Source organism: Chiloscyllium punctatum, chromosome 22 (genome assembly GCF_047496795.1).
Source record: "Chiloscyllium punctatum isolate Juve2018m chromosome 22, sChiPun1.3, whole genome shotgun sequence".
NCBI lineage: Eukaryota > Metazoa > Chordata > Chondrichthyes > Orectolobiformes > Hemiscylliidae > Chiloscyllium > Chiloscyllium punctatum.
This window is the reverse complement of record NC_092760.1, coordinates 24101318-24124258: the sequence shown is the minus strand read 5'-3', so window position 1 is coordinate 24124258 and position 22941 is coordinate 24101318. Positions and strand designations below refer to the sequence as shown.

At 42.8% G+C, this 22941-nt stretch overlaps 1 protein-coding gene across 1 annotated transcript in view; it reads left to right on the top strand.

Annotated features, from left to right (window-relative positions):
* LOC140493450 (SITS-binding protein) overlaps window positions 1–22941 on the top strand; it is an 85056-nt gene that overhangs the window by 48704 nt on the left and 13411 nt on the right. The window contains exons 5-6 of the mRNA XM_072591894.1: window positions 16738–16929; window positions 17619–17887. Of these exons, the coding sequence (XP_072447995.1) occupies window positions 16738–16929; window positions 17619–17887 (461 nt within the window). The remainder of the gene's footprint in view (window positions 1–16737; window positions 16930–17618; window positions 17888–22941) is intronic.

Genomic DNA, 22941 nt, shown 5'->3' with positions numbered 1-22941 from the left:
ACTGCTTTAGCAGTTGCTTGGTATTTTTTGTCCTTCAATTCTTTCATTTGAGCATCATTGTTAGTATTTATCTCTGAAAGGATTCTCTTGTGAGTGATTTGTAGCTTCTTGGATTGTGTGCTGCTCATAACCTATTTTTGCAAATCTGGCATTTTCTCCAGCATTCCTTTGAATTCAAGCCAGCATTTCTGTAGATGTTCCTGCTGAGTCTGATCTATTTTACAAGCAAACTGCTTAAGAGCTTCCTTTAAACTAGCAATCTTTTCACTGGATAGCAAACTTACCGTTTTCAGAATACAGAACATACTGTTCACCCTGCTTTCTTTCTTTCCCTTTCAGCTCTTCATTCATCTTTGTGAGCTGAGCAGAGTTATCACATAAAGATTTCATTATCTGAATTGAATTGAATTGAATTTATTGTCACGTGTACCAAGTCTCAGTGAAAAGCTTTGTCTTGTGAGCAATACAGGCAGATCACAGAGTTAAGTAAATAATAGGTAAACAGCAGCAAAAACAAAAGCACAGATACAGGTGAATGTTAAGAGTTTGTGAGTCCATTCAGTATTCTAACAATAGTAGGGTAGAAACTGTTTCGAAACCGGCTGATGCTTATGTTCAGGGTTCTGTACCTTCTCCCTGATGGTAGAGGTTGTAGAAAAACATTGCCAGGGTGGGATGGATCTTTGAGAATGCAGGCGGCCTTTCCTTGATGGCGGGCCTGGTAGATGGATTCTATAGATGGGAGGTTGGTCTTTGTGATTGTCTGAGCTGAGTTCACCACTCTCAGTAACCGTCTCCGATCTTGAATGGTACAGTTGCCCATACCAGATAGTGATACATCCTGACAGAATGCTCTAGATGGCATACCTATAAAAGTTGGCAAGGGTATTCACCATCATGCCAAATTTCCTCAGCTGCCTGAGGAAGAAGAGACATTGTTGGGCCTTTGTAACCAGTGCGCCCACATGAAGAGTCCAAGAAAGCTTGTTGTGGATGACCATTCCCAGGAGCTTGACACTCTCCACTCGTTCCACCTCTGTGCTGTTAATGTGTTGAGGGAGCATGAGTAACATCCTGGTGAAAGTCAATAATGAGTTCCTTGGTTTTGCCGGCATTGAGAGCTAGGTTGTTCTCAGTGCACCATTTTACCTCCACCCCCCGTCTGTAGTCTGTTTCGTTGCCATCTGAGATTCGACCGACTATATCATCAGCAAACTTGTAAATGGCATTGGTCTGGCATTTGGCAACACAGTCATGGGTATACAGTGAGTACAGTAGGGGGCTGAATATGCACCCCTGGGGGGAGGGGAAATCCAGTGTTGAGTGTTGGTGAGGATGAAATATTGTCCCCAATCTTCACTGATTGTGGCCTGTGGGTCTGGAAACTGACGATCCAGTTGCAGAGAGTAGGGCTTAGTCCGAGATCACTAAGCTCAGTAATCAGTCTCGAGGGGATATTAGTGTTGAAGGCTGAACTGTAGTCAATGAGAAGGATCCTTACGTAGCTGTTCTTGGTGTCAAGGTGTTCTAGGGAGGAGTGAAGGGCAAGTGATATGGCATCTGATGTGGATCTGTTGGTCCGATAGACAAATTGGACTGGGTCAAGAGTAGTGGGGGAGGCTGGAGTCTCTCAGGTTTGGATTTAACCTGAGCTAGCTGTTCAGCTTTTTTCTTCCTGAACTTTCATTTGTCTCTCTCCAGCAGAAAGCTGAGATTTTAGCTCCACTAATTCAGAAGAAAATGAACTGTTCCATTCTTTACTAATATTTAATTCTGCTAATGTTTCCCGAACAGCCTGCTACAGTTTCTGTTGTTTCTCTGATCTCTGATAGGTTGCTTCGATTGTGACTTGTACAAGATCACGGTATGCTGATATATGTGTAGTCACTGTTCCAGTAGTGGCAACAGTAAAATATCTACAAATCAAGGTGGATTGATTGTACTTGCACTCCAGTACTACAGATCCTTCATGTGGAATTTATGAACCATTGTATCCTGAAAGATGTATATTTGTTGGTTTTATCATAAATTCCCATGTCTATGGATACAGACTTATTTCTTGGAATTTACAAAGTTAGTGTATTGGCAACTGCCTCATGTCAATCTTAACTAATAATGAACAGTCACCACTTTTCTGAGGAAAAATGGTTATAATTTTTGCAAATGCTTTGTATGATGTGATGACATTGATATTTTTCACAAAATTGACTGTGTAAAATATGTGTTCAACAATGTTTACTGTGTATATTGTTTTATGCTAGTTGGTCAATCACTTCATGTACATGCCTGTGGGAGGATACTAGATTAACTTTATTGTGGTTTGAAGATGCTCCTTGTGTAAGGGCTACATGTATTTTTATTGAAAAATATGATCTGGAAAATGGAATTTTGTCAGCTGTATTACAGCAAGTCAACTTCTGACTAAGTGAAGATCAAACCTAGAACTGCGAAATGTTCACTTCTTGGTTTCACAATGTCATGTAACTTTTATGAAGCTGGATTTGATGTTTTTGAGAGATATGTTGGCAGCTGGGTGAAAACAAACTGCCTAACAACAGCTTTTGGAGTTAGGTTGCTGTTTGTCAGAGAACTAAGAGAAGGAGAGTTGTACGAGACCTGTCTGTCTATCTCCCTTTTGCAAGTGGGAAATCTGCCACTCAGCAACCCTGAAAAGAAAAACTTGTAGTTCTAATATAAGCCTAGGTCCAACTGATTGGCTACTGAATTGAGAATTACTGCTCTTGATACAGTGTGAGATCATTGTCAAAATCCAAAAGAGCTGCGAGAAAGGTACCTCATTCTCTTTTTCTTTTTCTCTTTCTCTCTCCCTCAATCTCTATATGTCTGTCTCTGTCTCTGTGTCTGTCTGTCTGTCTCTCTCTCTCTGTCTCTGTCTCTGTCTCTCTCTCTTCCCCCACCCCCACCACCCCACCCCCACCACCACCACCACCAGCCTCTTGGGGTTTGGACTGTTTATCCTCAGAACTAGTTGCCTTCTCTGTCTTATTTGTAAATGTGATGTGGTGGTGCTGGTGTTGGACTGTGCTCAACAAAGTCAGAAATCACATGACACCAGGTTATAGTCCAGCAGGTTTATTTGAAAGCAGAAGCTTTTGGAACGCTGCTCCTTTGTCAGGTGTAGAGCAGGGGAGATTGAGAGAGGAGTGATTAAGATGTATAAAATTATGAAGAGCAGGGAAGTTGAGAGGGGAATGATTAAGATGTATAAAATTATGAGGGGCGGGACTGTTGAGAGGGGAATGATTAAGATGTATAGAATTATGAGGAGCTTTGTTAGAGTAGATAAGAAAAAACTCTTCTCTTGATGGAGGAATCAATGACCAGAGGACAGAGATTTAAGGTAAGGAGCAGAAGGTTTAGAGGGGATGTAAGAAAAACCTTTTCACCCAGAGAGTGACACGCATGCATGTAACATTGAAGAAGTATTTAGATGTGACTTGCAGTGCCAAGGCATACAAAGCTATTGGCCAATTGCTGGAAAAAAGGGATTAGACAGTTGGGTGGTCATTTTTGACAATCATGGATGTGATGGATCAAAGGGTTTCTTTCTGTGCTGTTGATCTCTGACTCCGACTCTATCTTAGTGATTAAGTTGGTCATTTAGAACATAGGAAATAGAACATTACAGTGCAGTACAGGCCTTATGGCCCTCGAAGTTGCACTGATCTTTGGAACCAATGTGAAGCTAATCGATCCTACACAATTCCATTTTCATCCATATGTTTATCCAATGACTATTTAAATGCCCTTAACATCAGCGTGTCCACTGCTGTTGCAGGCAGGCAGTTCCACACCCCTGCTATCTCTGTGAAGAAACTAACCCTAATTTCTGTCCTAAATCTATCACCCCTGAATTTAAAGCTATGTCCCCTCCTGTTAGCCTTGACCATCTAAGGAAAAAGGCTGTCACTGTCTTCCCTGTCTAACCCTCTGATTATCTTATACGTCTCGATTAAGTCACCTCTCAACCTTCTTCTTTCCAGCGAAAACAGCCTCAATTCCCTCAGCCTTTCCTCATAATTCCTTCCTTCCATACCAGGCAAAATCCTAGTAAATCTCCTCTGAACGCTTTCCAAAGCTTCCACATCCTTCCTATAAATCTGGTGACCAGAACTGCATGCAGTACTCCAGGTACAGCCTTACCAGTGTCTTGTACAGCTGAAGCATGGCCTCATGATGCACTAGGACCCCAAGATCTCTCTGTCCATCTACACTGCCAAGAATTTTGTCATTAGCACAATACTCTGCATTCCTGTTACTTCTGAAGTGAACTACCTCACACTTTTCCGCATTAAACTCTGCATCTTATCTATGTCCCTCTGTAACCCACATCATCCTTCGGCACTATCCACAACTCTACCAACCTTAGTGCCATCCGCAAATTTACTAACTCATCCTTCGACGTCCACATCCAGATCATTTATAAAAATGACAAACAGCAGTGGCCCCAAAACAGATCATTGCGGCACATCACTGGTAACTGAGCTGCAGGATGAACATTTCCCATCAATCACCACACTCTGTCTTCTTTCAGCTAGCTAATTTCTGATCCAAACCGCTAAATCACCTTCAATCCCGAAACTCCATATTTTGTGCAATAGCCTACCATGTGGAACCTTATCAAGCACCTTACTGAAGTCCATATACACCACATCAAACACTTTACCTTCATCCACCTGTTTTGTCACCTTCTTGAAGAACTCAATAAGGTTATTGAGGCATGACCTGTCCTTCACAAAGCCGTGTTGACTATCCCTAATCGAATTATTCCAGGTAATTATAAGTCCTATTTCTGATAACACTTTCCAACACCTTACCCACAACCAAAGTAAGGCTCACTGGTCTTATAATTACCAGGGTTGACCTGACTCCCCTTCTTAAACAAACAAACAACATTTACTATCCTCGAGTCTTCTGGCACTATTCCTGTAGACAATGACAACAAAAAGATCGAAGCCAAAGGCTCTGCAGTCTCCTCCCTGGCTTCCTAGAGAACCCGAGGAAAAATCCCATCCGATCCAGTGATCTTATCTATTTTTAGATCTTCCAAAATTGCTAAAATCTCCTCTTTGTCAATCTCAATCCCATCTAACCTTGTAGCCTGTATTCTTACTAACATTGCCCTTTTCCAATGTGAATACTGATGAAAAGTATTCATTAAGTGTTTCCCCATGTCTTCAGATTCTACACACAACTTGAGTTTAAGAACCAGGAGGCATTGCTGCAGCTCTATAAAACCCTGGTTAGACCACACTTGAAATATTGTGTCCAGCTCTAGTCGCCTCATTATAGGAAGGATGCAGAAGCTTTAGAGGGGGTGCAGAAGAGATTTAGCAGGATGCTACCTGGACTGGAGGGCTTGTCTTATGAAGAGAGATTGAGTGAGCTAGAGTTTTCTGCACTGGAGAGAAGAAGGAAGAGAGATGACTTGATAGAGGTGTACAAAGTAATGAGAAGCATAGCCAGAGACCTTTTCCCAGGACTGAAATGGCTGTCATGAGAGGTCAGAATTTGCAATTGGAGGAAGGTATAAGGGAGGTGTCAGAGGTCTGTTCTTTATGCAGAGTGGTGGGTGTATACAATGCACTATCCTGCTCCTCAGATGCTGCCTGAACTGCTGTGCTTTTCCAGCTCCACTCTAATCTAGAATCTGGTTTCCAGCATCTGCGGTCTTTGTTTTTACCTAGTTGATTTTAGCCCTACTGCGAATCCTCTTGCAAGGATGCCTGCCTTGAAGGTTTCCTCCTCTCTCTACAAGAATCTCAGGGAGTCCCTCTCCCACTGCAACTCCCATGTCATTTCCTCTGCCCTGAAGCTCTTCAACCATGTCCTGAAACTGACTCGCTCACCAGTTTCCTCATTTCCCCTTCCCCCATCTCACCCCAGTTCCAAACTTCCAGATCATCACTGTCCCCAAGACTTGTCCTACCTGCCTATCTTCCTTTCCACCTATCCACTCCACCCTCCTCTCTGACCTATCACCTTCATCCCCACCCCCATTCACCTATTGTACTCTTTGCTACCTTCCCCCACCCTCCTCCCTGACCTATTGCCTCCATCCCCACCCCCATTCACCTATTGTACTCTTTGCTACCTTCCCCCACCCTCCTCCCTGACCTATCACCTTCATCCCCTCCCCCACTCTCCTATTGTACTCTATGCTACTTTCTCCCCACCCCCACCCTCCTCTCATTTATCTCTCCACCCTGCAGGCACTCTGCCTCTATTCCTGATGAAGGGCTTTTGTCCGAAACATTGATTTTCCTGCTTCTCAGATGCTGCCTGAACTGCTGTGCTTTTCCAGCACCCCTCTAATCCAGTATGCAATGCACTGCCAGTGCAGATAATAGAGTCAGAGACATTAGGGACATTTAAGCGACTGCTGGACAAGCACATGAACAGCAGTAAATTGAAGGGTGTGTAGGTTAGGTTGATCTTAGATTATGATAAATGCTTAGCACAGCATCGTTTCCCAAAGGGCCTGTACTGCGCTGTACTGTTCTGTGTTCTATGTTCTAAGTGTGGTCTAATCAGGATTCTATAGAGCTGCAGCATAATCTCGCGGCTCTTAAACGCAATTCCCCTGGAATTAAAACCAATGCTCCATACACCTTCTTGCCACCCTTGTTGATAGGGTTATTAACTTTGAGGGATCTATGGGCATGGACCTCATGATCCCCTTGTTCCTCCACACTGCCAAGAATCCTGCCTCTAACCCTGTATTCTGCATTCAAATTTGACCTTCCAAAGTGAATAACTTCACACTTTTCCAGCTTAAACTCCATCTGCCACTTCTCAGCCCAGCTCTGCATCCTGTCAATGTCCCATTGCATCCTACAACAGCCCTGTACACTCTGCACACCCCCACCAACCTTTGTGTCATCGGCAAACTTAGTAACCCACCCTTCCACCTCCCCATCCAAGTAATTTATAAAAATCGCAAAGAGCGGGGCCCCAGAACCTATCCCTGTGGAATACGGCTGATCACCGAGCTCCAGACTGAACACTTTCCATGGGCCAGCCAATTTTGTATTCAGACAGACAGGTTTCCCTGTATCCCATGCCTTCTTACTTTCTGAATGAGCCTACCATGGGGAACCTTATCAAACGCCTTGCTAAAATCCATGTACACCACATCCACTGCTCTACCTTGATCAACAAATCTCGTCACATCCTCAAATAATTCAATAAGGATTGTGAGGCATGTCCTGCCCCTTATAAAGTCATGCTGAATATTTCTAGCCTAAAAATAGTTTTCCAAGTAATCATAAATCCTGTCTTTCAGAATCCTCTCCAACACTTTGCCCACCACTGATGTAAAACTGACTAATCTGTAATTCCCAGGATTATCCCTATTCCCTTTCTTGAACAAGGCAATAACATTTGCCACCCACTTATCACCTGGCAGTACTCCACTAGACAGTGAGGACGCAAAGACCATCGCCAAAGACGCAGCAATCTCCTCCCTCACTCGCTGTAGTAACCGAGGGTATATCCTGTCCAGCCCAGGGGATTTATCTATCTTTATGTTTTTCAAAATTTTCAGCACGTCCTCCTTCCTAACACCAACTTGTTCTAGCATATCAGTCTGTTTCACGCTGTCCTCAGAAACATCAAGGCCCCTCTCAACAGTGAAAATTGTAGCAAAGTATTAATTAAAGACCTCCCATCTTCCTCCAACTCTGGGCGCAAGTTCTCTCCACTATCCCTATTCCCTTTTTTTGAACAAGGGAATAACATTTGCACTCGTGGCACGCTGTGTCTGGCTGTTTACTACCTACTTCTTCATTTGATCCAAAGCTCTGGTTCCCACCCCCCTGCCAATCTGGTTTAAACCCACCCAAAGAGATCTAGCAAACCTCCCGCCCACTATTTTGGTGCCCTCCAGTTCAGTTGCAAAAAGTATCCCAATGATTGACATATCGGAAGCCCTTCCTCCTACACCAGCCCTACAGCCAGGATTGCTTCAAACGTATGTCTATCTTTCAGTAGCACTTGGACACTGCATTTTTGGAAGGTCTCTTGAGACAGCTTCCCTGGTGCCACATTGTGATCACTGACTTAGTGATCCTGTTAACTACGTCTCCATCTGAAAAGTTACATAAGCCCTTCCCTGGACATCTGCTGATGAAGTGGCCCACAGATTCTGTAGCCTTCTGTATAAATGGCATACAGTGATGAGTAAACAAGTGTAATCCAACCCAGAAATAGTCTTCTAATAAGATCCATATTGTTCGGGTCTTCTAGTTCTTTGGTTAATCCAGACATGTACAATCTGTAGCTTTTCATTTCCAATTGCTTAAAGGCTTATTTTTCTGCATTAGACAAAGCTTAATCTAAGCTTAACCTTAGATTCTGTCACCAAAACACTGACTTTGACCGAAGAGGCTGAAACAATGAGTAGATATAATTTTTGGCTCTCAAAGGTATGAAGAGAAAGTGCAAGTAGGGTACTGAGTTGGATGATCAGCCATGATCGTAGTAAATGACAAAGGAGGTTCAACGGGCCAAATGGTCTACTTCTGCTCCTATTTTTCTATGTTTCTACGTTAGAAGATCTGCTGAGTCTCACGTTAAATTGGGAACTTTTGTGTACATTCTGACAATATGCTTTTAATATTCCCTTGCTTACCATCGATCCTGGTCACTTGCCTTTTTCAAGCGAGTTGAACTGCTTGTCTGCGATCTAGCGAGCTGTGTTTTCAACACTCTCCGAAGCTGTAATGAGCAAAGATGCCAAGAATTGTTTCTTGAGTTTTAGCTTTAATACTTTGATCATGTGTTTCATCTGTAAATTAACTTGTTACCTATTCAAGGTCAATAGGCTTTACCTACATGATGTTTTCCACCACTGTTCACTGTCATGTTAATGATAATGGTCTAATAACCAATCACCCATTCGAGATTGATTTACTGTATGGGTTAGTCGATTTAAAATGGTAAAATACATCGTAATAAGGGTACACAATCCATGGGCCAGTTGTTTTTCAGATTTTGGAATTTTTTTGGATTTCAGAATAAATGACATTTTTACACTGAAATTTAAAAAATTTTATTGAACAGCAGATCCACGTGGAAGTAGTATGAATGTAGAGACACAATTGACACCTGCCAGGGCTGGGCCATGCCGCCATGTCACATTTGAGTGAAGTGGATCGAGTGGGTGTGGAGTTGGGAGACCTCTTTGCACACCAAACAACTTTGTAATACAGAAAAATATTTCACAAAACAACTTCGGATTGCAGAGGTTTTCAGATTTTGGAATTTCGCATAAAGGATTGTGTACCTGTATATATAGCAGACTTTACAGCAAGTGACTGATTTCTACATGTGCAGCTTGCAGGCCTACAGCAGACTAACTGTCAGACAGAGTCATAACATTGTATATACAATATATGGAGGTATGCTCTTGAAAGGCAATGTGCACACTCCAATGCTAACAATAGATATCTTTTAGCTAGATGTTGCCTTTCAAAACGTACCTCAAATGTTGGAAATCTTGTTTGTGCCCAGAGATATGAGCAACAAAGCTTGCATTCTTCCAATGAAACATTTGGTTGAATGTGCCACACTGAAGTGAACCTGCTGCATGGTGGTTCAGTGGTTAGCACTGCTGCCTCACAGTTCAAGGGACCCAGGTTTGATTCCAGCCTCGGGTGGCTGTGTAGAGTTTGCACATTGTCCCCGTGTCTGCGTGAGTTTCCTCCGGGTGGTCCGGTTCCCTCCCATAATCCAAAGCTGTGCAGGTTAGGTGAGTTGGCCACGCTAAATTGCCCATTGTGTTCAGGGATGTGTAGGTTAGGTGTATTAGTCGGGGTAAATGTAGAGTCATGGAGAGGGGGTTTGAGTGGGATACTCTTCGGAGGGTCGGTGTGGACTTGTTGGGTTGAATGGCCTGTTTCCACACTGTAGGGATTCTAAGATTCTGTCTTTTTTGATGCTGATTGTGATGGTTTCCTGATTTTCTCCACAAGTACAGCTTGGATTTGGTTGGCATCTGCAATCATTGTTCTGACTGCCTTCGAGTTCTGGATGCCACTGAGAAGGAGTCCTGAGCCAATAGAAGGGTCATGGCATAGCTGCTTAATGAGTGGTAGGTGGGTGGCATTCCAATTCACTAGATTCTGTGCAGTGTGAGAGGGCTAACAGTACCTGGTAGGGCAGGCTAAAGTGAGGAAGTGAGCAGATGCTGAAAGGAAACATGGCACACCGGCCAAAATCTCCCATGTGTTTCATTGGAGGGAAAAGCGGAACAAAGGTCAATACAGCACAGGAATAGGCCCTTTGGCTGTCCAAATCTGACCAACACATTTTGCCCTTCCATACTAAAACTATCTTTCCTCAATTCTCTTCCTATTCATGTATTCATCCAGGTGCTTCTTAAATGCTACTATTGTGGCTGCTTCTACCACCACTTCTGGCAATGCATTCCAGGCACTCTCCACTCTTTATGTGAAAAAACTTCCCTTTCACATCTTGAATCTGTGTCCCCTAATAATTGACCCTTCCACCCCGAGAAAAAGCCTCACACATTCCACTCTATCCATGCCATTTGCAATCTTATAAACTTCTATTCAGTCGCTTCTCAACCTCCTGCATTCCAGTGAAAACAAATCCAGTCTATCCAACCTTTCTTCATAGCTAAAATCCCCCATGCCAAGCAACATCCGGGTAAACCTTCTCTGTATCCTCTCCAAAGCATTCAAATCCTTCTGGTATTATGATGACCAGACCTGTATGTAATATTCCAAGTATGGCCTAAGTAAAGGTTAAGAAAGCTACAGCATTACTCATCTACCCTTATACTCAATGCATGTTCCATTGAAAGCAAGCACGCCATAGGCCTTCTTTACTACCTGCACACCCAGATCCATCTGCACCTTAATACTCCTAAGGATTCGATGGAATCTATGTGTGGAGCCAGAGGGAATTGGTGGAGTATGATCCCAGGGAAAGGAATGTCAAGTTTCTAAGCCAAGTTGCTATTAAAAATTAAGAGGTGTTGTGCGTCTCAAAAAGTATTAAGGTAGAAAAGTCCTGATGGGATCTACCCCAGAATATTGAGGGAGTCAAGAGAACAAATTGTTGGATATTGACAGACATCTTTTCTTCTGTTTGGCCACAGGTGAGATCCCAGTGGACAAGAGAATAGCCAATGTTGCCCCATTGTTTAAGAAGGGTAGCAGGGCTAATCCTGGGAATTACAGGCCTGTGAGTCACACATTGGCAGTAGAGAAATTATTGGAAAAGTTTTCAGGGACATGATCTATACATATTTAGAAGCAAATGGACTTATTAGTGATAGACAGCATGGTTTTGTGTGTGGGGGGGTGTTTGGGAGGACCATACGGTCATAGAGGTGTACAGCACAGAAATAGACCCTTCAGTCCAATTTGTCCATGCCAACCAGATATTCTAAACTAATGTAGTCCCATTTGCCAGCACTTCACCCATATCCCTCAAAATCCTTCCCATTCATATACCCATCCAGATGCATTTTAAATGTAATTGTACCAGCTTCCACCACTTCCTCTGGCAGCTCATTTCACACATGCACTACTCTGTGTGAAAAAGTTGCCCCTTAGGTCCCATTTAAATTTTTCCCCTCTAACCCTAATTCAACACCATCTAGTTCTGGTCTCCCCCACCCTAAGGGAAAGACCTTGTCCATAAACCCAGTCCATGCCCCTCATGATTTTATAAACCTCTATATGGTCAACCCTCAGACTCCAATGCTCCAGGGAAAACAGTCCCAATCTATCCAGCCTCCCCCTATAGCTCAAACCCTCCAATCCTGGCAACATCCTTGTAAATCTTTTCTGAATCCTTTCAAGTTTCACAACATCCTTCCAATTGGAGGGAAACCAGAATTGTGCACAATATTCCAAAATTGGGCTAACCAATATCCTGTACAGCTGTAACATGACCTCCCAACTCCTATACTTGATGCTCTGACCAATAAAGGAAAGCATAACAAATGCCTTCTTCACTATCCTGTCTATTTTCACTCCAAGATTTCTTTGTTCAACAACACTCCCCAGGACCTTACCATAAAGTGTGTAAGTCCTGCCCTGATTTATCTTTCCAAAATGCAGCACCTCACATTTAACTAAATTAAACTCCATCTGCCATCCTCAGCACGTTGGCCCATTGATCAAGATGCCGTTGTACTCTGAGATAACCTTCTTCGCTGTCCACTACACCTCCAATTTTGTTGTCATCTGCAAACTTACTAACTATACCTCCTATGTTCACATCAAAATCATTTATATAAATGACAAAAAGTGGTGGACCCAGTAATGATCCTTGTGGCACCCCACTGATCACAGTCCTCCAGTCTGAAAGGCAGTCCTTCACTACCACCCTCTGTCTTCTACCTTTGAGCTAGTTCTGTATCCAAATGGCTCATTCTCCCTGTATTTCATGTGATCTAACCTTGCTAGCCAGTCTACCATGAGGAACCTTGTCTAACGCCTTGCTGATGTCCACATAGATCACGTCCACCATTCTGCCCTCATCAATTTTCTTTGTTACTTCTTCAAAATACTCAATCAAGTTAGTGAGACATGATTTCCCATGCACAAAGCTGCGTTGACTATCCCTAATCAGTCCTTGCCTTTCCAAATATATACAAATCATGTTTCTCAGGATTCCCTTCAACAACTTTCCCACCACCGAAGTCAGGCTCACTGGTCTATAGTTGCCTGGCTTTTCCTGACCATCTTCCTTAAGTATTAGTCATGCCTCACTCACTTTTTTGCAGAGGTGATGAAGATGGAAAAGTGGCTGATGTTATCTACATGGACTGGCATGGAACGATGCTTTTTGGAGGGTTGTAATTAGTGGTATTCCACAAGGATCAGTGCTGGGACCTCTGCTGTTCATGATCTACATAAATGATTTGGAAGAGAACGTAGGTGTTCTAATTAGTAAGTTCAAGGGTGATACAAAGATTGGTGGAGTTGCAAATAGTGAGGAGCATTGTCAGAGGATACAACAGGATATAGATCAGTTGGGGGCTTGGGCAGAAAAATGGCAGATGGAGTTTAATCTAGACAAATGTGAGGTGATGCACTTTGGAAGCTCTAGTACAGGTGGAAATTATGCAGTGAATGGCAGAGCCCTTAGGAGTAAAACCAGGACAGTTGAACAATTTGGAGAGAGATATCAGGACACAGACTACAGATGAAAATCTGATAATCTTCAGACAAAATCAGCTGTCTGTTCACACAAACCTGGTCGCAAAGTTTCATTTTCAAGGACTTTCAGCCCTGTGCAACCAGGCCTTGTTGTGGGCTGGATAGCAGAGAAAGTGGGGTGTTATTGATCAGAAGGAAAACCTCCCTCGGAAATCTCCTTTTATTTTCCTGCAGAGCCGTTTGGACTTGCTTTCTGTCTGGTCCAGCTGGATTTGACAACAGGTGAATTTTGGATGACAGTTCCTGTTTCCTGGAAGATCTTGAGACGTTCAGAAATGATTGATGCCTGCAAAGCACACACAATGTTGGAGGAATAGGAGGGAGTGGGACCCAGAGATGAAATTAGGACTCTCTCCTTTAATAGAGATGTGCAGAATACTGATGTTGATGTTCACATGGCATTACAACATGTCCACCATATTCTTGCATTATTTTCTTGGGTAAGGCTCGTAAAATAATACTGAGCAGATACCAATCAGACTTGAGCTAACATAATGAACGCACACGTTGAAGGGCTGAATGGCCTCCTGTGCATATATTCTTTACATGTGATGGATGATATTGCTGACTCCCAACTATGTACAGAGTGGGCTGTAAAATTGAAACAGTTGCATTTCCTGGTATGGGGACGTGCTGCAGGAGATTTTACCTTGCACTCATCAGAACAGATGGAAGAATATCAAATTTCAACAATCGCAACTGTTATATTGCAGGAGAACAGACTGACCGATTTGGCATATTGACTGGCCTGGGCATTTCTACATAGAAAGCAATAGGCTGTTTAAGCTCCGAGATCCTGCAGAAAAGAGACAAGGCTTGAATATATTCCTTTTGTTTGCAGAGAACAAGTCCTTATGTATGAGTGTATGTTCCTTCCCACAAGTATCAGTGAATCAAGTTTGACCTGTCATCAACTGTTGTCGGTGTAGTTTTTGGTGCACTCAAGATTTTTCCCCAAGTGCTACCCAATCACAATCACATCTCACAATTGATGTTTTGTATTGGGTTTTGCAAGCACATGCTAGTTGAGTGCAGGCTGTTTTCTGCCATGCATGAACAATCAAAAAGTGCTGTTTGATTGGGTTAGCCAATCACTTGGGGCACATATATCAGGAATTTGCACTGACTGAAATTCACACATGATACCTCAAATATGTAGTAGGCAGGAACTCTTTATGGACTAAAGCAGCCTCCTATTAATGAAAAATATCACCAGTAAAGCTGCTGCATAATAGCAGTGTCTAAAAGCTTGCTTAGGTTGTTCAGTTTTTTGCGATACTTTACCTTGTTGGGATAATTTGTAGTAGGCTGGGTCCTGTAAAGGTCTGGGAGTGGTAGATGTTGACTCATTTGAATGTTTGGGAAAAAAAGATTTGATCGTTAGTTGCAATTGGCAGCACTTGTTGAATAACCCTGAATGTGCTAAGAGCTACATAAATAACTGAAGTAATCCTTTAAATTCATTACATGCTTCATTTAGACTTGTTAGAATGGGTAGTGACTCATTCTCTATAAATATAGAGAATGCATTCAAAACTGGCACTTTTTCCAAATTAGCTGGGGCTTGGAGAGCCTCCTTATTCCCCATTGTTTCCTCCATGGTAATCATAGAATCCCTACAGTGTGGAAACAGCCGCTTTGGCCCAACAATTCCAGAATGACCCTCTGAAGAGTAACCCACCCAGACCCATTTCCCTACATTTAACCCCTGACTAATGGACCCAACCTCCACACCCCTGAACACTTATAGGCAACTTAGCATGGCCAGTTCACCTAACCTGCACATCTTTGGACTGTGAGAGGAAACCCTTCCCCAGAGCACACAGAGGAGACCCGCACAGACACAGACTCCACACAGACAGTCACCCAAGGCTGCAATTAAACCCAGGTCCCTGGCGCTGTGAGGCTGCAGTGCTAACCATTGAGCCACTGTGCCACCCCAAAAGGGTTGGGCAATTCAAGTCAATTTGGCATTTTTGTATTTGTTCTGATGGGTGCAGGATGAAACATTTTTCTCTCTCTTTACCAATGATTCAGTTAGAAGTTTCTATCCTTACTTGGGTCGAGAGGCAGTATTTCGTACTGATGAATGCAATTTTGATGGAAGCAGGATACAAAAACCAAGAAGTCAGTGTTTTGTGAACCCTGGATGTTAAAAATTCCCTGGATGTGTTGCAGTTTTGCTTTGACAGGATTCTTCCCACTGGTCTGTGAAAAGAGGAGCGTGCTGGTGATTGAACCCTACCAGTCCAGAAGTCACGCTGTTAGTGTAAATGTTTAAATCCAATCAACAAAATAGCTAATTGTTTCCTTTTAGTAATGATACTCATGCTAATTTAATAAACTTGTTTTAAATTTTAATTGTGAACAAACGCACTCACTCATACGCACAATTCAATGACACTGCAGAGATCTTCTTTCAGAGAAAAGGTAGAAATGTTCTTAGTGATCATTTCTACCGAGCTTCTCCTAACAAAACTGAATTTCTGACAGTTATATACTGATGAAACATCTCTTAAATAAAACTTCAGTTTGATTAGAAATCAAGCTGGATCCAAGCCTTTAGATAATTATCATTTCTCAGCTTTTCGCCTTTGCAAGGTACTAAAAACATTGAGGTGTTGCCATCACCAGTTTCCCAAGTTTCAAGCAACAGAAGAGAGAGATCTTGGAACCTTGCCACGTATTATTGTTACTGCTTTTTCTCTTATTTCTCTCTGCTTCTGTTTGATGCAGAAATCCAAAACTAGCCAGGGTTGCGAGGCAACCTTCATCACAGAAGACCCTCAGTCACTTCCATAGATGGGGGGTTCCTTGAAGAAAGCAAAACACCTTATTTATTATAGCAAGTATACAAACACTTGAATATCCTCCACTTGCTTTTCCTTACACAGTGCATATAGATATATGTATTTCCAACATCAGTCTGATTGACAGGTGGCACATACTCTGATGGAAGCATTAATTGTATCAGATGGTCAATGCTGAGTGAGTTCTGTGCTGTTGGAGGATCAGTACTGAGGGAATACTGCTTTGTTGGAGGGTCGGTACTGAGGGATTGCTGCACTGTCAGAGGATTAATCTTGAGGGAGCACTGCATTGTCAGAGGGTCAGTGCTAAAGTAGTGCTGTGCTGTTGGAGGGTCATTACTGAAGGAATGTTGTACTGTTGGAGGGTGAATTGTTCTGATGGATGCTGTTCCCTCATGTGAGAGGTAGGAGTGTATTTTTTCATGTCAGCATACTAACTTGTAGAAAGCAAATGGATTGTTTTACTGCTTATTGCTGTTTGTGGGATCTTATTGTGTATCTCAGTTTACTGCGCTTCACCATGTTTTAGGTGTTAGCTGCCTTCATAATGAAAACCTTCATGTTGGCATTCAGTGGGATTTAGTCAAGGCAGTAGAGCTTGATCTGGTCACGCTGAACTTCTGCAGCCCTTCACTGGCGTGCATTGTTGCAGGTAAATTCTCAGAGGTTGCTTCCACTGTTTAATTCCAGTACTATACCATTTGCAGGAACACAGTGCGACTGACAGCACAGGGAAGACTCTCATTCCACACCGCAGATACCTGAACTTGCATCAGCTGAGACTGTGCATCACACTCTCCCCTTATATCAGCATTGACTCCAACCAGTTCCAGACAATCCTACAGGAAGGGAGGGAAAATTTCTGGATCAGCCTTCCAGCAACATCACATTCATCTCAGGTACTCTCTTCCCTATTACTTGATTGCACACTGTCACTTCAACAAATGTGGAAGTCCATGTGACCAAGCTCCAACCCAGCCCTGACTTGAAGTATGGAAATTTCATCTACCTGGAACTATCTCACTCTAAGGCTTTCAGACTCAGCAGTGACTCCGGGTCTAGTCCCCATTCACTAACCAGTACTTCAAACCACAGGTTCACTGCTCTCAAACTGAATGAGGCTCTGGGGCCTCATTCACCAAAACCTATCAAAGTAGATAGAGCTTCATTTGTACCTAATCCTGTGATGTCCCTGTTCTGGGAGTGTTTGATGGGGACAGTGCAGAGGGAACTCTTACTCTGTATCTCAGCCTGTGCCTGGAAATGCCCAGTGCTGAGTCTGAGTGAGATATAGAGAGGGATGTTATGTAGCTCTTTCTGTATGGGAAGCAAATGGAGGGGCCAGCCTTGGCTCACTTGTCTTTGATGGACATGGGTAGAGGAGGACACGTGACTTTCTTACAGAGTCAGAAAGATCGGTGTGTTTTAATGGCGTTCCCAGTGCTGACCGTAACTCCTTCCTTTTCATAGTCCAATCGCTGTATGTTTCAGTGTTGGGGCACATGGCTGACACCCTGCCCCCAGCCCATTATCTGCTTTCCCTGCGGAAAACTCCTTAACCTCTCAATGTCTCTGTTTTGCCCTGCAGGTCCCTTTTGTGATGAAGTGGAGGGGGACATTTGTCGTCAAGTTAAATCTCAGTAATGAGGAAGCACGCGACTGGTTCGTGGCCCAGGCCCACAGACTTCACAGAAGGTTAGATGTCAAATACATCACGCTGGAAGGAGGAGAAGGAAGGCCCAATATCAACGGGTTTCAGCATCATTCCTGGCAGCTCAGCAGTGATGAATATATCACCCAGTTCACACTGCTGGCTGAGAAACTGGGAAATACAACCATTATATCAACTGCTACTCAGTAAGTGGTGAAACCTCTCCATAATTTATCACAATGGACCTTGGTGTCAATGTACAAGACTCATAGCCTGGAGGTACAGCATATAATTAGGAGGGTTCATGATATTGAAACTTGTGTTGTAATGTGGACAGAGTCATGTATTGCTTTAAGTTTGATACTTATTTTCTGTATGGTCCAATAAGAAAAGTAGACATAGCTTCAATGTCAGTTTTGAGTTCAGAGATTTGCATGCGTTTAAATGAGATTTTTTAGAAATCCATTTTGAGATGAACAATTCATTTCTGTAGAAATCAGAGTGAAAGACAGAAGAAAACTGGACTGTTGCCTCACAGCAAGATGTCCTAGGGCACAGGGAGGCAGAACAAGGTTATGTTTGAAAAACAGAACCACTTTGGTTATCTGAGAGTGGGCTTGTTTTTCCCTAGAGAGAAACAGATCATTTGGATAGAAAAAGCCTGTTATATCAACAGCACAGTTTAGCATTCTCCAGAACAATAAAGGCAGAAGAACAGTCAACCCAAATGGCTGAGAAGATAGTCAGAGAAAAGCTTCTGAAATAGAAAATGTTTACATGAGAGAGAGAAAGACAACCTACAAACTTGTTGAATGTATGAATTTTTTAAAAAGCACATATAAGGAGATTAGATTACATGCCCTACAGTATGGAAATAGGCCTTTTGGCCCAACAAGTCCACACCGACCCTCCTTAGAGTAACCCACCCAGACCCATTCCCCTACTCTATATTTACCCCTGACTAACGTACCTAACACTATGGGCAATTTAGCATAGCCAATTCACCTGACCAGCACATGTTTGGATTGTGGGAGGAAACCCACGCAGACGCTGGGAGAATGGGCGACTTTCTGTGTGGAGTTTGCACAATGCAAGAATTGAACTCTGGTGCCTGGTGCTGTGAGGCAGCAGTGCTAACCACTGAGCCACCGTGCTGCCCCCAAGGCTATGTTTAAGAATCTCCTGATGAGACATTAACTAAGGAAGCTCGTATGAACTGAATGCAGAGGAATGCTGGAAAGAAACCAAGTATAGGTGTGCCAACTTGACAAGGACATCTCAAATGAAAGCAGAGTGTTGCTTCACTGAAGTTCGAGTATCTGTAAGGTTGTGGTTGAGGTCAAAAGGTTGAATCTTTATTTCTGATATTTGCAAACAGGACCAGAAGATATATAAGCAGAAGTAGGCCATTCATCCCATCAAATATGCTCTGCTTTTCAGTAAGGTCATGGCTGATCTGATAATCCTCAAATCCATTTTCTTGCCTTTTCGCCATAACCCTTGATTCCCTTCTTGATTAAAAATCTGTTTATTTCAGCATTGAACATACTTAATGACACAGCCTCTACAGCCCTCTGCAGTGAAGAATTTCACAGATTCACAATCCTCTGAGAGAAGAAATTTCTCCTCATCTCTGATTTAAATTAGATTCCCCACTCTGTGGAAACAGGCCATTTGGCCCAACAAGTCCACACTGACCCTCTAAAGAGTAACCCAGCCCCCTTCATTTACCCCTGACTAATGTACATAACACTACGGGCACCTGCACATCTTTGGACTGTGGGAGGAAACTGGAGCACCTGGAGGAAACCCACACAGACACAAAGAGAATGTGCAAACTCCACATTGGTGGAGTTACTGATAGTGCTGAAGTTGCAGGTTACAGTGGGACATAGATAAGCTGCAAAGCTGGGCTGAGAGGTGGCAAATGAAGTTTAGTGCGGAAAAGTTGAACCTGGGTCCCTGGTGCTGTGAGGCAGCAGTGCTGACCATTGAGCCACTGTGCCACCCCAAATGTGTGACCCCTTATTCTGAGATTATTCCCTCTCCCACAAGGGGAAACAACCTCTCCACATCTATCCTGGTCCAAGTCACCTAAGAATTTTGTATGTTTAAATAAGGTCACCCCTCATTCTTCTAAACTCAAATGAGAACAGGCCCAACGTATTCAATCTCTCCTCATAAGACTGTCCCTTCAGAGAGTCATAGAGCCCTACAGCACAGAGACAGGCCCTTTGTCTCAAACTGGTCCATGCTGACCAAAATGTCCTTCTAAGTTAACCCCATTTCCCTGCATTTGGCCCATTTCCTTTTCATCCTTTCCTAAGAAGAAGGCTTATGTTAGGCTGAGATGGGATGGCTCAGTTAGGGCACTCGAGAGTTACAAGTTAGCCAGTAAAGACCTAAATAGAGAGCTAAGAAGAGCCTGGACGGGACACGAGAAGTCGTTGGCAGATAGGATCAAGGAAAACCGTAAAGCTTTCTTTAGGTATATCAGGAATAAAAGAATGACTAGAGAAAGATTAAGGCCAATCAAAGATAGTTGTGGGAAGTTGTGCGTGGAGTCTGAGGAGATCAGGGAAGCACTAAATGAATATTTTTTTGTCAGTATTGACACTGAAAAAAGACAATGTTGTTGAGGAGAATACTGAGATATAGGCTACTAGACTAGATGGGATTGAGGTTCACAAGGAGGAGGTGTTAGCAATTCTGGAAAGTGTGAAAATAGATAATTCCCCTGGGCTGGATGGGATTTATCCTAGGATTCTCTGGAAAGCCAGGGAGAAGATTCCAGAGCCTTTGGTTTTGATCTTCATGTCGTCACAGGAATAGTGCCAGAAGACTGGAGGAAAAGCAATGTTGTCCCCTGTTTAAACAATATTAGAGATAACCCTGGTAATTATAGACCAGTGAGTCTTATTTCGATTGTGGGTAAAGTGCTGGAAAAAGTTATGAGTAGGATTTAGAATCATCTAGAGAGGAATAAGTTGATTAGGGATAGTTAACACAGTTTTGTGAAGGTCATGCTTCACAAACCTTATTGAGTTCTTTGAGATGGTGACCAAACAGATGCATGAGGGTAAAGCGGTTGATATGGTGTATATGGATTTCAGTAAGGCGTGTGACAAGGTTCCCAATAGTGGGCTATTGCACAAAATATGGAGGGAAGAATGGGATTGAGGGTGACTTGGCAGTTTGTATCTGAAATTGGCTAGCTGAAAGAAGACAGAGGGTAAAGGTTGATGGGAAATGTTCATCCTGGAGTTCAGTTACTGGTGGTGTACCACAAGGATCTATTTTGGGGCCACTGCTGATTGTCACTTTTATAAATGACCTAGATGACAGTAAATTTGTGGATGACACCAAGGTTGGTGGAGTTGCTGATAGTGCTGAAGGATGTTGCAGGTTACAGTGAGACATAGATAAGCTGCACAGCTGGGCTAAGACGTGGCAAATGAAGTTTAGTGCGGAAAAGTGTGAGGTGATTCACTTTGGAAGAAGCAGCAGGAATAAAGAGTACTGGGCTAATGGTGAGATATTTGGGTAGATGTGCAAAGAGATTTTGATGTCTATGCACATAGATCCCTGAAAGTTGCCACCCAGGTTGATAGGGTTGTTCAGAAAGCATTTATTGGCAGTGGGATTGAGTTTCAAAGCCAGAAGGTCATGCTGCAGCTGTACAAAACTCTGGTGTGACTGCACTTGGAGTATTGCGTACAGTTCTGGTCACCACATTTTAGGAAGGATGTGGAAGCTTTGGAAAGGGTTCAGAGGTGATTTACTAGGATGTTGCCTGGTGTGGAGGGAAGGTCTTATGAGGAAAGTCTGAGGGACTTGAGACTGTTTTTGTTAAAGAGAAGAAGGTTTAGAGGTGACTTAATTGAGACACATAAGATAATCAGAGGGTTAGATAGGTTGGACAGTGAGAGCCTTTTTCCTCGGATGGTGATGGCTAGCATGAAGGGACATAGCTTTAAATTGAGGGGTGGTAGATATAGGACAGATGTCAGAGGTAGTTTCTTTACTCCGAGAGTAGAAGGAGCGTGGAATGCCTGCCTGCAACAGTAGTAGACTCGCCAATTTTAAAGGCATTGAAATGGTCATATGGATGAAGATGGAATTGTGTAGGATAGATAGGCTTCAGATTGGTTCCACAGATCAGCGTAACATCGAGGGCCGAAGGCACTGGAATGTTCAATGTTCTATCCATGTATTCATACCTGATGTCAGCCAGTAAACCTTCTTTGGACTGCCTCCAATGCCCAGAATGTATTCCCTTCGATAAGGGGACCAAAACTGTTCACAGTATTCCAGCTGTGTTCTGACTAGTGCTTTGTCCAGTTTTAGTAAAACTTCCTAACTTTTTTACTCCATTTCCTTTGAAATAAAAACTAACATTCCAATTGCTTTCCCTATTACATGTTGAACTTTTATGGTATTTCTTTTTGTGATTTATGCAGGAAGAGCCCTAATTCCCCTGTACTGTAACTTTCTGTAGTCTCTCCATTTAAACAATATTCAGCTCATCTATTCTTCCTGCAACATGTGAAACATCACTTTTCTCACATTATATTCTATCTTCCAAGTTTTTGCCTACTCTTTTAACCTATCTATATCCCTCTGAACACGCTTTGTGATGACTTCAACCACTTGTTGTCTAACCTATTTTTGTGTCATCTGCAAACTTAGCTCAAGTATGTTCGTCCTCATTCCAAGATATTGATGGATATTATAAATAATCGTAGCACCAGCACTGATCACTGTGGCACTCCACTAGTTACAGGTTGCCATTTTGATAATGCTCCCTTCACTCAACTCCCTGACTTCTTTTAGTTATCCAATCCTCTATGCTAATATACTACCTCAATTCTAAGTGCACTTATTTAGTAGTCTAACATGTGTTACCTTTAAATCCTTTCTGAAAATCCAAATAAATTACATTCACTGCTTCGCGTTTACCATATTAGGTATTTCTGAATGTACTGCTATTACAGTCTATATAATAGACTCTAACATTTTCCCACTATACCCATTTTTATAGAATAGATTCCCTACAGTGCAAGTAGAGACCATTTGGCCCAAAAGATCTATACTGACCTTCTGAAGAGCATCCCACTCAGACCCAACACCCCTATCCTGGTAATACTGCATTTCCCATGGCTAATCCACTTAATTTACACATCTTTGGACTATTGGAGGAAACCAGAGCACCAAAAGGCAAGCCACGCAGGTGTGAGGAGAATGTGGAAACTCCCATTTT